The sequence below is a fragment of the Notamacropus eugenii genome, chromosome 2 (assembly GCF_028372415.1).
Source record: "Notamacropus eugenii isolate mMacEug1 chromosome 2, mMacEug1.pri_v2, whole genome shotgun sequence".
Taxonomy (NCBI): Eukaryota; Metazoa; Chordata; class Mammalia; order Diprotodontia; family Macropodidae; genus Notamacropus; species Notamacropus eugenii.
Window position 1 is genome coordinate 252686502 of NC_092873.1, and position 13875 is coordinate 252700376.

A 13875-nucleotide genomic window follows, 5' to 3' on the forward strand; every position below is an offset into this window, starting at 1 on the left:
GGAGCAATGGATGGAAGTTAGATGCAGATTTAAGCTTGATATAAAGAAAAACTTCCTAAAAATTGGAGATATCCAAAACTGGAATAGGCTGTTTTGAGAGGACATCTCTGAAGTCTTTTATTCATGAACTTAATAAATATAAATAAATATGAATGTTTCAATATACAAAGAAGAGAAACAGACTATATATATATATATGTAAATATATATATATATAATTGTCAACTTCTATTATATACTGTTTTTTCAAATGTATACCAAATTTAAAACAATAGTAACAAAAGTGCCCTGCTTGTCTGCATCTCTATATATGTGTGGTTATATACATATTCTATGTGTTGATAATGTTTAATATAAAACTTTGGAATAATCTCTTTGTTCTCTCTGAAGTAAACTCAGAGAGTGCCTCTTCCTATGTCAGCAAAAGCCAGCCAAGGCCGATTCTACACTCCTTAAGGAGACCTTTAACCTAAGACACTATATCTTGAATAATGAGGCTTTCCTTTGTATCTTATTATCTATAGACATACACTATGTTATGGCATATTAATGGTAAAGAAAATATAGACATCTTAGGTCGTAATTTCTATTGAACTTTGTTTAGCCTTTTCCTATGTCAGTTATCTGTTTAAGGCAGGAAGCCTGCCACTCACTAGTGGTGGGATTTCTTTCCTTGTCACCGAGACATATGTTTACCCAGCTGGAATTGCAAGGCCTGACCAACATTACTTTGTTAATTGTCTTGTCTTACTAAATTTATGATTTGTTCAACTGGGAGAGTTCCTTTCTCACAGCAAAATGTATATAAGCCAGAAGATTTCTGCACTGGGTAGCCAGAACATTTCTGGCTCCATAATGCATTATGTTATTGTTTTCTTTAATAGGGAATTGATCAATTAATTAATTAAATCATAAAATGTATACATTTAGCCTGTTGCCTTTCTTAACCAAGTTTTCAGGTCAACAGTGTATATATTAATATAAAATCTCCTTCTGATTACTGCCAATCAAAATCATTTCAGAGTTGCCAAAAAACAGGTATGTATGTCTTGGTAGATTAAAACACAACAATGTAATGATCACAAATGGCATTTTTATTTCTATCAATATCTCTCATTTTCTTTCAATGATTTATTTTAAAAAGGAGACTTTTTTTGGGGGGGTGTATTTCTTATGTTTTTAAAATTGATTGCCTCAATCTTTTTTTTTTACTGAATTTCTTGGCCTTCCTAAGTATATAATCATGGTCCTTTGCATGGAGAAATACTTAACTCCTCAGATACAGAAATAAAGCACGAAAATGAAATTAAAACAATAAATACAAACATTTCTAAAACTCTCAAACTGTGATGGTGACATATGGCAGTGCATTTGACAACATTCTTTAGGTCTATTTTTAGTGAGAATGTCTCTCACTGTCTTTACTGTAATTGCTTTAGATAGTTTTTGATAAATACTTTAGATACTTTCTGTGCTAAAGAAAAAAAAATCTCCCTATTCCTATACCTTTTGTTTATATTTTAGGATCAGACCGTGTTTTCACCAGTATTAGGGAACACTGAGCAAATTCTTATCAAGGGAGAAGAGCGTCTGCCCTCCAACTTTTAGCAATTGCCCAGGCTACCAACGAGATTAGGTGACTTGCCCAGGGAGCACAAAGTCATTTTGAGTGGTAGATTTTGAACCTAGGTGATCTTGACTCTAAGGCCTGCTCTTTATTTACTATGCCATCCTGCCTTTCTTTTCTGCATTTTTTGTTGTATTTTTAAACCTAAATGAATGATGTATGTTATTAAAAGCCTCCTCAAATGAGATAATACATAATAATATATATAATAAATATATCAATATAATTAAGACAATAAAGAATTCAAATGAGGCAACATCTGTAAAGCACTTATCAGTGCCTAGAACACACTAGGCACTTAAACACTTATTCTTTTCCTTTTCCCTCCATGTCAATGAAGGAATCCTAATTAAGCTGTCCTTAGCCCCAATATCCTAACTTGCTTATGGGTTTCCTTGCCCCTACCTAGCCAAGGACTCCCCACCCAACTCAATATCCTAACTTCCTCATATATGACTCACTAGAACAGCAGGTGTGTCCAAGAAGTCATGCTCCACTAGGACAGCAGGTGTGTCTGTGTGATGGAATGCTAGCCACTGCCCTCAGACCCATTCCTCATAAATCACACAGAAACTGCAGGTGCATCCATGAACTCAACTACAACCATATCCATCTAATCTCAGAGAGGACCACAATAGCCAGCCAATCAGAAAGCAGTACCACCAAGATGCCCCAGCAGGTTGTGGACCCCAAAACAATAGAAGGGACTTTCCCTAAGTAGGCACCTGTACAGTAAGAGTAAACTTATGTAGAGAGGCTTATTATAATATCATCATAGGTGAATGCCTCCCCCACTGTTTGGTTTTTTGCATTATGCATTAGGGGTATGTATTATAAGAAATCGCATGCACAGTTCCACCAAGGCCAGGGTCCCTCCCCTATGACCTGCCTTTATAATATTCATAATTTCTGTCATGTAATCAGCATTATTATACTAAAAAACTGTCTATCTTGTCTCACTAAGTTGCTGGTTCTTCTTAGAACCCAGCCTGCTTCTGAGAAGCATCACTTTCAATAAATGCCTTTGCTTGGATTGGAGGTGGTCTGAGTCTGTGAATTCATTTGAGAAGACCTCCATAACACACCATGAAACCACAACACTTACATCTATGGATATAATCTCATGATTTTTATGGATATGAATTATACATACTATTTGCTTAATATCAAGTAATTCTTTCATTCCTGGTCATTTATCATTTATTGATCATAATAAATTTTTTTAAATATAGGAATCTACTCTGCCATTTTTTATTTAATATTTTTGTTTCAACTGTCATGTCATACCGCATATTTAATTTGCTTTTTAATGTTACATGTCAATTTTCTAAAATATTACTTAAACTGTTAGAATTAAAAATTTTTTTTCTGTATTTTTCTTTTTACATCTTTTCTCTTCCAGGCTTCAGGGTCACATTTTCCTCATAGAATTAAGTAGAATAGTGCTTATTTAGCTGAAGAAAGTCCTTGTAAAGGTTGGGAATTAGTTTGGTCTTTTTGAATTTTTTACTTTACAATTCCTTTACTGGCTTCTCTAATTTCTCTTTTTGAAACTAGTTTATTGGTAATTTCCTGTTTTGTGACTTTGGTTATTTTACATTTTAGGAATGATTTATCCATTTCCTCAAAATTCTTAATTTTATCAGCATAAAGCTATTATAGTCATCTGTTTATAGCACCAGTCTGATCAGATTTTCCTCAGGGCAGAATCTGACACCACTGATTATCCTTCTTTTAGTAATTTCAGTCAGTGGAAAGATTAGTGGAGTTGGAGTCAGGAAACAGTAGGTTTGAATCCTGGTCCAGAAACTTATTGAGTAACCCATAATTAACAAACTTTCTTTCCTCTTAAACCTCTTCCTTTCTGTTCCTTCTACCTCTTGGCACTCATCCCCTATGGATGGCATTCTCCAACACCCTTTCCAGTACTGGCTACAATTTTTCTCATAAGTTGAGGGTAGGGTGGGGTGTGGGATGGAGGGGGGGGGTGAGGAAGGAGTTGGAAAACGTGCCTCTCCTTTCACAAGTTTCAGACTATCCCTCTACAGGGATAATTCAGTGACCTCTCTTCCTTTGAGAATCACCCTTTCTTGCTCCCTCCCTGAGCACTGTAAGGCTAATTCTTTTACTTTCTTTTGGCAGTACCTAATTTGTAATCCTGACCCTCTCCTGCAAATATTCTATTCTTGTTCCCACAATACTTCAAAAGCAGAAGGAAAAATGATTAGCCTCTTGACCACCTCCATTATGGAATCCTGATCAGTCTTTTCTTGACTCTCCCTCTTCTGTCTCCACCTGAGAATAGTTCCTATACATGATCCAAACAACAATTTAGATTTAATAATGAAGGAATGAGATTTCCTCCATGAAATATTATTTATTTCTATGTATTTTGCTTCTTAGATTCTTTAGCCTTTGATACTTTCTTTGCTTTCTTGAAGTCTCTCAAAATGTGAGCCTTTTTTTCTTAAGAAAATCAAACAAACAAAAATATACAATTCATAGCCTTCTCAAAGCCTAGCCATATTTTTTAGTCTGTAATCTGAAAGCACTTAACTTTCTGTTGTTTGATCAATTTGTATGTTGAATCCCAGCTTACCTGTGCTTTTCTGAAGAGATGATTAGAATGCTTTCCTTCTGCTGAAGGCACAATTATTTTCTTTAATCTCTGCATCATATATTTAGAGCTGAAAGGAACCTCTGAAACCTTCTAGTCCAACTCTTTCATTTTCTGGGGCTTTTTACCAGGATATGCTCTCCTCCCTAGATTTCAGTGACACTGTTCTTTCTTGTCCAACTGCTCCTCAGTATCATTTGCTGGTTCTTCATTCATGTCATGACTATGGGTTTCCCTCATGGGTCTGTCCTGGACCCTCTTTTCTTCTCCTATTATCTGGTGTGAAGACCTTATCAATTCCAGTGGGCTCAATTACTGTCTCTATGCAAATGGTTCCCAGATCTCTATGATCAGCCCTAGTCTTTCTCCCAAGTCTGAATCACCAACTGTCTATCAGACCTTTTGCACTGGATGTCCTATAGACATTTCAAATTCAGTATGTTCAAAACAGAACTCATTATCTTCCTTCTCCAACCAAACCCTTTCCCTCAACTCAACTTCCATGACTGCTGTGTACTACTGTTCTGAGTCCCCCATTCTTCCAGTCACTCAGCTTTGCCCCAGTGTCATCTTCAACTCAACTATCACCCCACATAAACAATCCATCAACAAGTCTTGTCTACTCTTCTCTTAAGTCCTCTTCTGTGCATTCAAACAGTCACTACTCTAGTTCAAATCCTTAGCATCTTCCACCTCCCACACTTGAATTACTGCAAGTCTTTTTTGGTGGCAGCCTTCTAAATTTTATTTTATATTTCATATATTTATATAATTTACATATCTTTTATTATGAACTTAAACACCAAAAAACTATTTCCATCTGAAGCAGAAGAGAAAAATAAGATTCTTAATAAAACCACGAATCTCCATTTCAAACCTCTTGTTTTTCCCAAAATGTAAATAATAAATTCTTCATGTTACTTTCAATACTGTCTTGCTTCTCTGTGCTTCCTTCTGTTCTCTTCTGCGCCTCTGTACAAATGTTTTAATGGACCTCTTTTCAGGGATATCACCAACTCTTTTCTTCCCCCCTCCTCTATATCCCCAATTAACCAAAAGAAAGAAAGGATGAGAAAAAACCCCATGGAATAATTAAGCATATTCCAACAAAATAATAATGATAGCTAGCATTTATACAGTGAGTTATGATTTGAATGTTATCTTAGTTTATTCTCACAAGTAGTTAGATCATTATCCCCATTTTGCAGATGAGGAAATTGAGGTATGGAGAGTTTAAGTGACTTGCCCAGGTCACACAGCTAAAGTGTTTGAGGCAAGATTGGCACTCAGGTCTTTATAACTCCAAGTGCAGTTCCCTAGTGACTGCTCCACCAGCTGCCTCAGTGACCATGCCCAAAAATGTCTGTTTCTGTACCTTGTGCCCTTCATCCCTCTGCCAAACACGTGAGTAACATGTTTTACCACAGGTTCTCTGAAAATATGACTGATTAGTTCTTATGTCTTTCAGTCATTTTTCTCTATATGCTGTTGCCTTCGTATAAACTTATCTTGTTCCTGCTCACTGCATTTACATCAATTCAAACTACCAAGGCCTCTGAAACTGTCTCTTGCATCATTTCTTAAGTGAGATAATATTCCATTATGTCCATATAACACCATTTATTTAGTCATTCCTCAATTGTCTAAAAGGCGATCTAAGGCAACCTAACCTTCTGGGATCCTAATTCTTTGCTTTTTCTTTTTCCCTTCAGGATATGTAAATTTGTTTTGCATGTGACTGAGCTCTCCTTGATATGATCCTCCCTCTTAAACACTCCACCTGTTTTCCTGTTTAGTTTATTGTATTCCTTTACCAAACTGTTTGTTGTACATGTGTGTTTTCAATCCCCTTGATGTCCACTCTCCCTCTTCTTCTAAGTCTGTATATTCTTTTCTCATATTCCAAATATGAGATGTTCACATATTTAATGAGAATTTAATTCATCTTCCTTTCTATATTAGCATACTCCTCTTTTTACCCTCCCTTTTCTTTCTCCTCTTAAACTCTCAGAACAGAAACTAAACCCTACCAGGACCTCTGTTTTGCTTTTTACTTCCTTCAATTCCCTTTTGAAGATACTAAGGTTCTAAAGAAACACTTGTTTCTTTTCTTCTCCTCACTGGAATGTTAATACTACATCATCACAAGGCTCCTTTCAGTTGCTCAAATGAATTTGCTTTACTAGACTTTTCTGGATTTGTGTATTTCATGTCCTCCTCAGCTCAGGACTTTTCATCAGAAATGCTTCAAAGTCCTTTCTTTCATTAAAAGTTACATGATGGCCTTCTAATTGTTCTTCCAGGCTCAAACCCCTCATCACTCCACTCACCTGCCACGCCTGCTGCCAAAGTGATTTTCTTCATGTACAGGTCTGGACACGTGTGACTCCCCTGCTTGATCAACTACAATTTACCTCCAATGCTGTATTGCCAGGATTTGGCATTTTAAAGCTCTTTATATCCTGGCCTCTTTCAATCTTTCAAGCTTCTTTACACTTTTACTATCTCCCTTGACCTTCTTACACACACACACACACACACACACACACACACACACACACACACACACACACTCTTTTCCATTCAGTAACACTAACCTCCTTGTTCCTTACACAAGCTAGCCCATCTCTTGTCTCAGTATCTCATGCCTGAAATGGTTTTCTCTTCACAATTTGCCTCTTAGTTTCTATTCTTTGTATCAAGCCTCAGATCAAATCCTGCCTTCTTCAGGAGGCCTTTCCCTGGCTCTTTAGCTGCCAGTGTTTTTATCTCTGAGATCATCTTTCATCTAGTCTATATCTTACATGTACTTAATTATTTACCTGCTGACCCTCCCACTAGAATGTTTAGCTCCTTGCAAGCTGGGGCAGTTTTTGCCTTTCTTTGTTTACCTAGCAGTCAGTACGTAACAAAGCACTTAATAAATGTCTGCACTGACTGACTCTAGGTGAGTCATTTAAGTTCTCTGGGCCTCAGCTCCTTCCTCTGTAAAATGGGGAGAATAATACTTGCACAAGGTTTGTCAGGAAAGCACAAACAAAATGGAGTTATTTTTATTTTGCTTCCAACCTAACATTTTACTTTGTTTTAAATCTCTATGTGCTATGTGTTACTTTAATGTGCCTATGACATAGGCCCTATATCTTTATTCCACTATTAGACAGAGTATAAGTGCCATGAGAGCAGAAACTAAGCCTTATTTCAATTTTGAATCTGCTCTAGAGCTTAAACAGTAACAATTCAGCAAACTTCTCCCTTACCCTTCTCACATTCCTTAAAAGAAGGTGCCTCATCTCACCAGTTGTTGACCTTGGTTCTCCTTTCTCCTTTCTATACTCTCTCCTTTGCCAATTTAATTACCTCCAGTGGCTTCAATTATCACATCAATGCAGATGATTTAAAATTATATGTTTTAAATCTCAGTCTTCCCTTGTGCTCCAGAAATGCATTTGTACCTATTTGATTTTTCTACCTGGTTGTCCTCCAGGTACCTCAAACTCAACAGTCTAAAACTCTATTATAATCCCCTTAAACTTACCTCTTATTCTAACTTTTCTATTACTGTTGCTAGTACTACCATCTTTCCAGGCATCCACATTTGAAACTCTGGCATCACCTTGGCATCTGATCCTTCCACAAAGACAGGGGTTGGATCCCATGTCAAATTTAAGGAAGTACATTGACAAGAACTGCACAGGTAAGGCAGGCATGGATAAGTTGTAATCTGCAATACTGAAGGGAGTATCAACATTGATGAAAAGAGAGATCTAGTTACGTATGTATGTACGTTCTACTGACAATCATTGCACATGATTGCTTCACTATTTGCACTATTTGCACATGTCAATCTAGTTTAAAAGCACAAAAGTAGGAAATAAGAAGTACACCAATAGAGATTTTTTTAAAGTAAGGTATAATATGAGAAAAAACAGGTGGTTTTACTTTAAGGCCAATCCCTGTACTAGAAAAAACACTTTTTGGTATTGTTACAAGAGTTTGCAATTAGCATGATCATTGGATTTTGTAAAGTATATCTTTATTATCACCATTAGAAATTTTAAAAATATTCACTCCCATATTAGAAAGTTGAAGTGACTGATAAACATGACTTGATGATGGATTAGGTATTATAAAGAATCATTAAAGAGTCTCAAAATCATATCATGTGAGGAATAGTTGAAGAAATGCAGGATATGTGTGCCTCAGGGATCTGTATCTGGCCTTATGTCATTTTTTACTTTTTATTAGTGACATGGATTAGGGTATAAATCTCTCATTGCTTATCGATTTTTGTAGATGATACAAAGACAGGAAGAAGAGTTAACATGTTGAATGATCATCAGTATCTAAAAAGTTCCTGACAAGCTACAGTGGACCTGAATCTAATAAGATGAAATTTAAGATTAGGATAGGGACTAGGCCTATGATTTTATTGGTACAGAATACTTTTGGCTGAGGAAGTTCACCCTACCAATGCAAGCTGGTGGCTTTTCTACAAGTAACAGTCTTGAGAGGGTTGCCTAAAGCATTAAGTCTTTAAGAGACTTGCCCACGGACATACAGACAATATGCAAAGGAAGCAATACCCAAACCCAAGTCTTCCTGGCTCTGAAATTCAACAGGTATTAGTTTAGTTTTATAGTAGGCTTCAAAAAGTCAATGACACAAATATAATATAAAACAGGTATGACTAGATAGCAATTCACTGGAAAAAGATCTGAAGATTTTTCTTAGTAGATTGCAAATGCAATATACGTAACAGTATCATATGACAGCCAGAAATGCTAATATAATCTTAAACTGCATGAAAAGAGGCATGAAGTTCCACTCTGTTTTGCCCTGGTCAGACCACATTTGGAATACTCAGCTCGGTTCTGGGTGACACATGTTAGGAAAGAGACTGATAAGCTAGGGGAGCACTCAGAAAAGGGTGACCAGGAAGGTGAAGGGCCATGCCAATTAAAGGTCTGTTGAAGGAAATGAAAGATGTTTAACTTGGGATCACAGAGTTGGAAGGGACCTTTTACGCCCCAGAGTCTCACTGTATAGATGAGGTTAAGTAAACTGCCTAGAGTCACACAGCTGAGGGGGAGTTCAAATCCAGGTCTTCAAGAGTCCAAGTACAGCACCCCATTCACGATGCTACCATGGCAGCTGGTTTCAAGTCTGTGAAGGACTGTCTCATAGAAGAATCAGTTTTGTTCAGTTTGGCCATGAGGGCAAAATGAAAAAAAAAATTGGAGGAAATTAGAAAGGGAGATTCAGGTTTGATGTAAATGAAAATTTCCTAACAATTAAAGCTGTTCAAAGGTGGAATGGGCTATGGTGGAAGGTAGATGGATACCCCTCAAAGGTGGGTCTTCCAGGGAAGGAGGAATGAACACTTGCTCAATATAATATTGAAGCGATACTATTTAGGGAAATATTGGACTAGATACTCTATGTGGTCCCTTCCAACAATGAAATGCTATGGTTCTATGATATACAGACATAGTTCTTTACTTTCTTCAGGGGTTATAAACTAAAATGAGTATATTTAGGCATGGATAAGTAACCAAAAATATATGCGATAAACATGTAAATTTTCACTAATCTTTGGGGAGGGGCCTATGTTGAATAATTCTACACTGCATAGGTGGTTGGGTAATTATACCTGTTTCATAAAATCCTATAGTATTTGAAATTTATTTTTGGTATAAGAAATATAAAATAAAGAGGTTAACTTATATACTTCTATTTCTTAAATGATGGCAATATTTTATTTGTCATAGCAACAAATAATATAATGCTTTTAAATACTGACATTTTCAAAATATAATGTTAGTATTCAATTGCAAATTCAAGTGCAAATTGCTCTTACCGGTGGATATGTATGTAGAGCATAAGTGTTGCCTCGTATAACCCTTCTGTCATACATAATGTTTCCATAGCGAATAGGTTCTTCATCTCTAGAAAAAGTCAAATTTAAAATGACCACTAATTATTAACTCTGTTTTTTGTAAAGCTGAATTAAGTATTGATAGCATTTATTCCAGGATAAATATTTTAAAAGAATACTTTTCTTACAATACAGTTTATATGTGAAAACTGATTCACTTAAAAATAGAGCCTGTTAGGCACTAATGATAAATTGCTTCATTTGAGGATGTGAAACAAATCAATAAGAGAACCACTTTTATGTTTAATAAATAAATTAGTATTCTCACTGTTGTTTGGTGTTTAGGTTTTTAAAAAATAAATCTGATAATCTACTATCACCTCAGTCTATTAAATGTGTTAAAAATTAATTTTTCAAAAAATCTGTTTAAAAAAATTTTTTAAAAATCACTAAAGTTCTATTTTGATACATCATCCTAAAAGGGGAGTAACACTTTGAGCCTTCTCAAAGGCACAATAAAATATCTAGGTACGTCTTGCTAAACTGAAAAGGCTTTGTATGGGCCCAGTGACATAATGCCTATGTCTCAATCAACTCCACAAATATGTCTTTATCACATGTATGTACAAGAAGGCACTGTGCTAGGTGCTACAGAAACAAAAGAAAAAGTTCAGCAATTCCTACCTCTAAAGAACTTATCTTACATGATTCCAAATCCTAAGCACAGAAAGGCCCATCATGGACAATTAGCCACCAAATAATTTTTTTTATAAAGACTATTCTTCAAACAGATAAAAGTATATTACTCCCCTCAGCCCTTTACAGCCCCTCTCTGCTTCTGAAGTGGCAGTGGCAGAATTCTTAGGATTTACAGTCTTAAGACTACCTACTAACATTAATTTAACTGTCTAATTTTGGAACCATCTTATTTTGACTCTTCATCCTTCTTCCCCCAAGGTTTGTAAGTTCTATCACCACAACTCCACTGTCTGCCTCTATCCTCTTTCTCTCCACTCACAGAACCATCATTTATTCCTAGGTTCAAGTCATTATCATCTAGTCTAAATAAATGGTCTTCTTGCTCTTACAATCTCATCCCTTTACAATGTATATCCTTCACACAGCTACCAAAATAATCTTCCTGAGGCACAAATCTGACCAGATCATTCCACACTGGCACTAGGATAAGATATAAATCAGATGCATTTCAAGGAATTGATTCTCAAGGGACCTTACAAAGGGTTCCTCATTTTAGCAAGATGATTGTCTTTCCTAGCAAAGATAGTTTGTGGATTCTCTGGCTTTTTTCATTGTGGCCAATCTTTGCTATCAGCTAAGCTTCTCCAAAAAATAATAATATTTAGTCCTTGTCTTCCTTCTTGTATGTCTCATTTTTCAGAGTCAACAGTTTGTTTTAAAAGGTTTAAAAGGATAAAAGTTGCTCTAAATTGGGCAGAGTACCAGCTTTCTTTGCATTTTAGTCCTTTCTTCAAGTTTGGTATTTACTCTGATTTTTGCTCTAACGGCTGATGGTACTGAGTACTAGATACCAGGTACTAGTAGTAGTATGGTACTAAGTACCACAACTGATTTTGAAATGACTATGACAAAGATTCCTCCCCTCAAATAGAAGCACTGAATTTGGAGCCAGAAGACCTAGGTTTTAATCCTGATTCAAGTGCTTTTTAGTTTTGTGGCTGAGGAAGTCACTTGAATTTTGAGGGCTCAATCTCCTTATCTGTCAACTAGCATTACAGATTACCTACATAGATGACCTATTTCATGGGTAACCCAGGAAGACATCAGATTTGAGTACAAATATAATTGCCAAGCACTATAAAGATGAAACAAGATTATGAGAAGTATTGCCCCAAATAATCACATGGATCTTGGATCGTACCGATTAATGCAAACTGCAGCACATCCATGGCCCCTCTGAATGCTATGTGACTCCTGTCCAGGTTCTGCTATATTACTGTTGTGTTTGTCCTTCACTGCCAAAGAACTCCATGCCATCAGAGAAATGATGACATGACTGGCATTTGACTTTGTTTTGAGTGAGGAACGGCTGTGCAAGTTCACCAGTCTCACTTCTCAAGAGTCATCTGAATTCAATGACCAGATATTCATCAGAATGACTGGAGATGACCCAGGGTGCACTGGGAGACCCTGGCCCCTTTAGGCCAAGGTTTATTTAGGTACTCACTTAGGATAAGAGAATACAGTGAAATACAGTGGCTGCTCATCTATCATTCCTCATCCCCATCCTGGGTCACTTTCCCTTGTCACCAGACATTTCTTTGAAGTCCCTCACTGATAACGTGCAACCCACTATGGAACTTTCTCTAGCTCTCTTGACATTGAATGGGTACCAATGAAGAAAACAGGTCACAATTGCTCATCTGCTTCTAGTCTTACCGTTCTTTAATAATATCTTTCACGTTTCTCTGCTCAGGTTTTCGTGAATAATATGTTGTTGCCTACTCATAAGCAGAGGACAACTTGCTACGAAAACTTCCCTTCTAGCATATGGTGCATGAAATTGCTCATGACTTTAAAACAGATATGTACTTTCAGACTTATGCACTGAAGAAAACTATGTTGACCTAAGGACACAAATGTATGTGGAATCCATGCCAAAAAGTTTCACATCACTCTAAAAGGTATACTGCTACCCACCCACATGGAGAACATGCTTAAATTCTATTATGATGGGAAACACATCATTCTCAAAAGATAAAAAAAACATATCTTGTTATTGGTAATTCTGAATGTTAGATATTTTTCATCATACAGTTAAAAGGTACCCAAGTGTATGTTGTGAATGGAAAAATAGAATAATAAATAAATGAACGAATGAATTAAACAAACAGATAAATAAATGAACATAAATAAATAGAAAAAAATAGAATCAGGGATTTACAAGTTTTTTCATTTTCATCTGTGTGTGAATTTCTGACCTTTCTTACTTCTGTCAAGGACACCACCATCTTTCCAGTCACCTAGGCTCAGAGTTATTTTCAACTCTTCATTTACCCCTTGAAACTTGCTCTCATCCCATCAGCTGCTAAGTTTTGGGGGTATCTGTATTAGTCAACAAGCATTCATTAAATACTTACTGCCAGCTATGTGCAGAAATACAAAAAAAGGTAAAAACACTCTCTGTCCTTAAAGAGCTCATATTTTGATGGAGAAAGCAAAAGACAAACAGCTATGTACATACAAAATATATACAGTGTAAACTGATGGTGAACTCAGAACTAAATCATGGGGGGGGTGGGGGGGGTGGGAGACAGTGGCTGGGAAAGGCCTCTTGTAGAAGGTAGATGTGATTTCCACAGAAAGTGGAGGTGAGAAGGAAAAACATTTCAGGAATGAGGGACAGCCAGTGAAAAGGTTCAGAGTTGGGAGGCAGAGTCATGTAAGAGGAACAAGTAGATCAGTGTTACTGAACTGAAATCCATAATAGATAGAAAAGTACAAAAAGACTGGAAATGTTGGAAGGGAACAAGTAAAGCTCTTTGAAAGCCAAAGAGAGGCTCCTGGAGGCATCAGAGAGCCACTAGAGTTTACTGAGTTGGGGGGTGGGGGGAATGGTTAGCCCTCTGCTTTAGGAAGATCACTTCTGGAGTTGAGGACGGGCCTGAGGCAAGAACACCCAGCAGGATGTTGTAATAGTCCTGCATCATGGTTGAAAGCAGAGAAGCGGCTGTACATGAGAGATGTTGCCAAGGTAGAATGACAGGATTTAGC

The 13875-nt window shown here is 36.6% G+C and overlaps 1 protein-coding gene across 3 annotated transcripts in view; it reads right to left on the reverse strand.

The window, feature by feature from the left end:
• The window catches only part of RSPH3 (radial spoke head 3), a 111941-nt gene that overhangs the window by 65321 nt on the left and 32745 nt on the right, over window positions 1-13875 (reverse strand). For all 3 annotated transcript variants that reach the window (XM_072643822.1, XM_072643821.1, XM_072643823.1), the window contains one exon: window positions 10105-10192. In XM_072643822.1, coding sequence (XP_072499923.1) covers window positions 10105-10192 — 88 coding nt within the window. The remainder of the gene's footprint in view (window positions 1-10104; window positions 10193-13875) is intronic.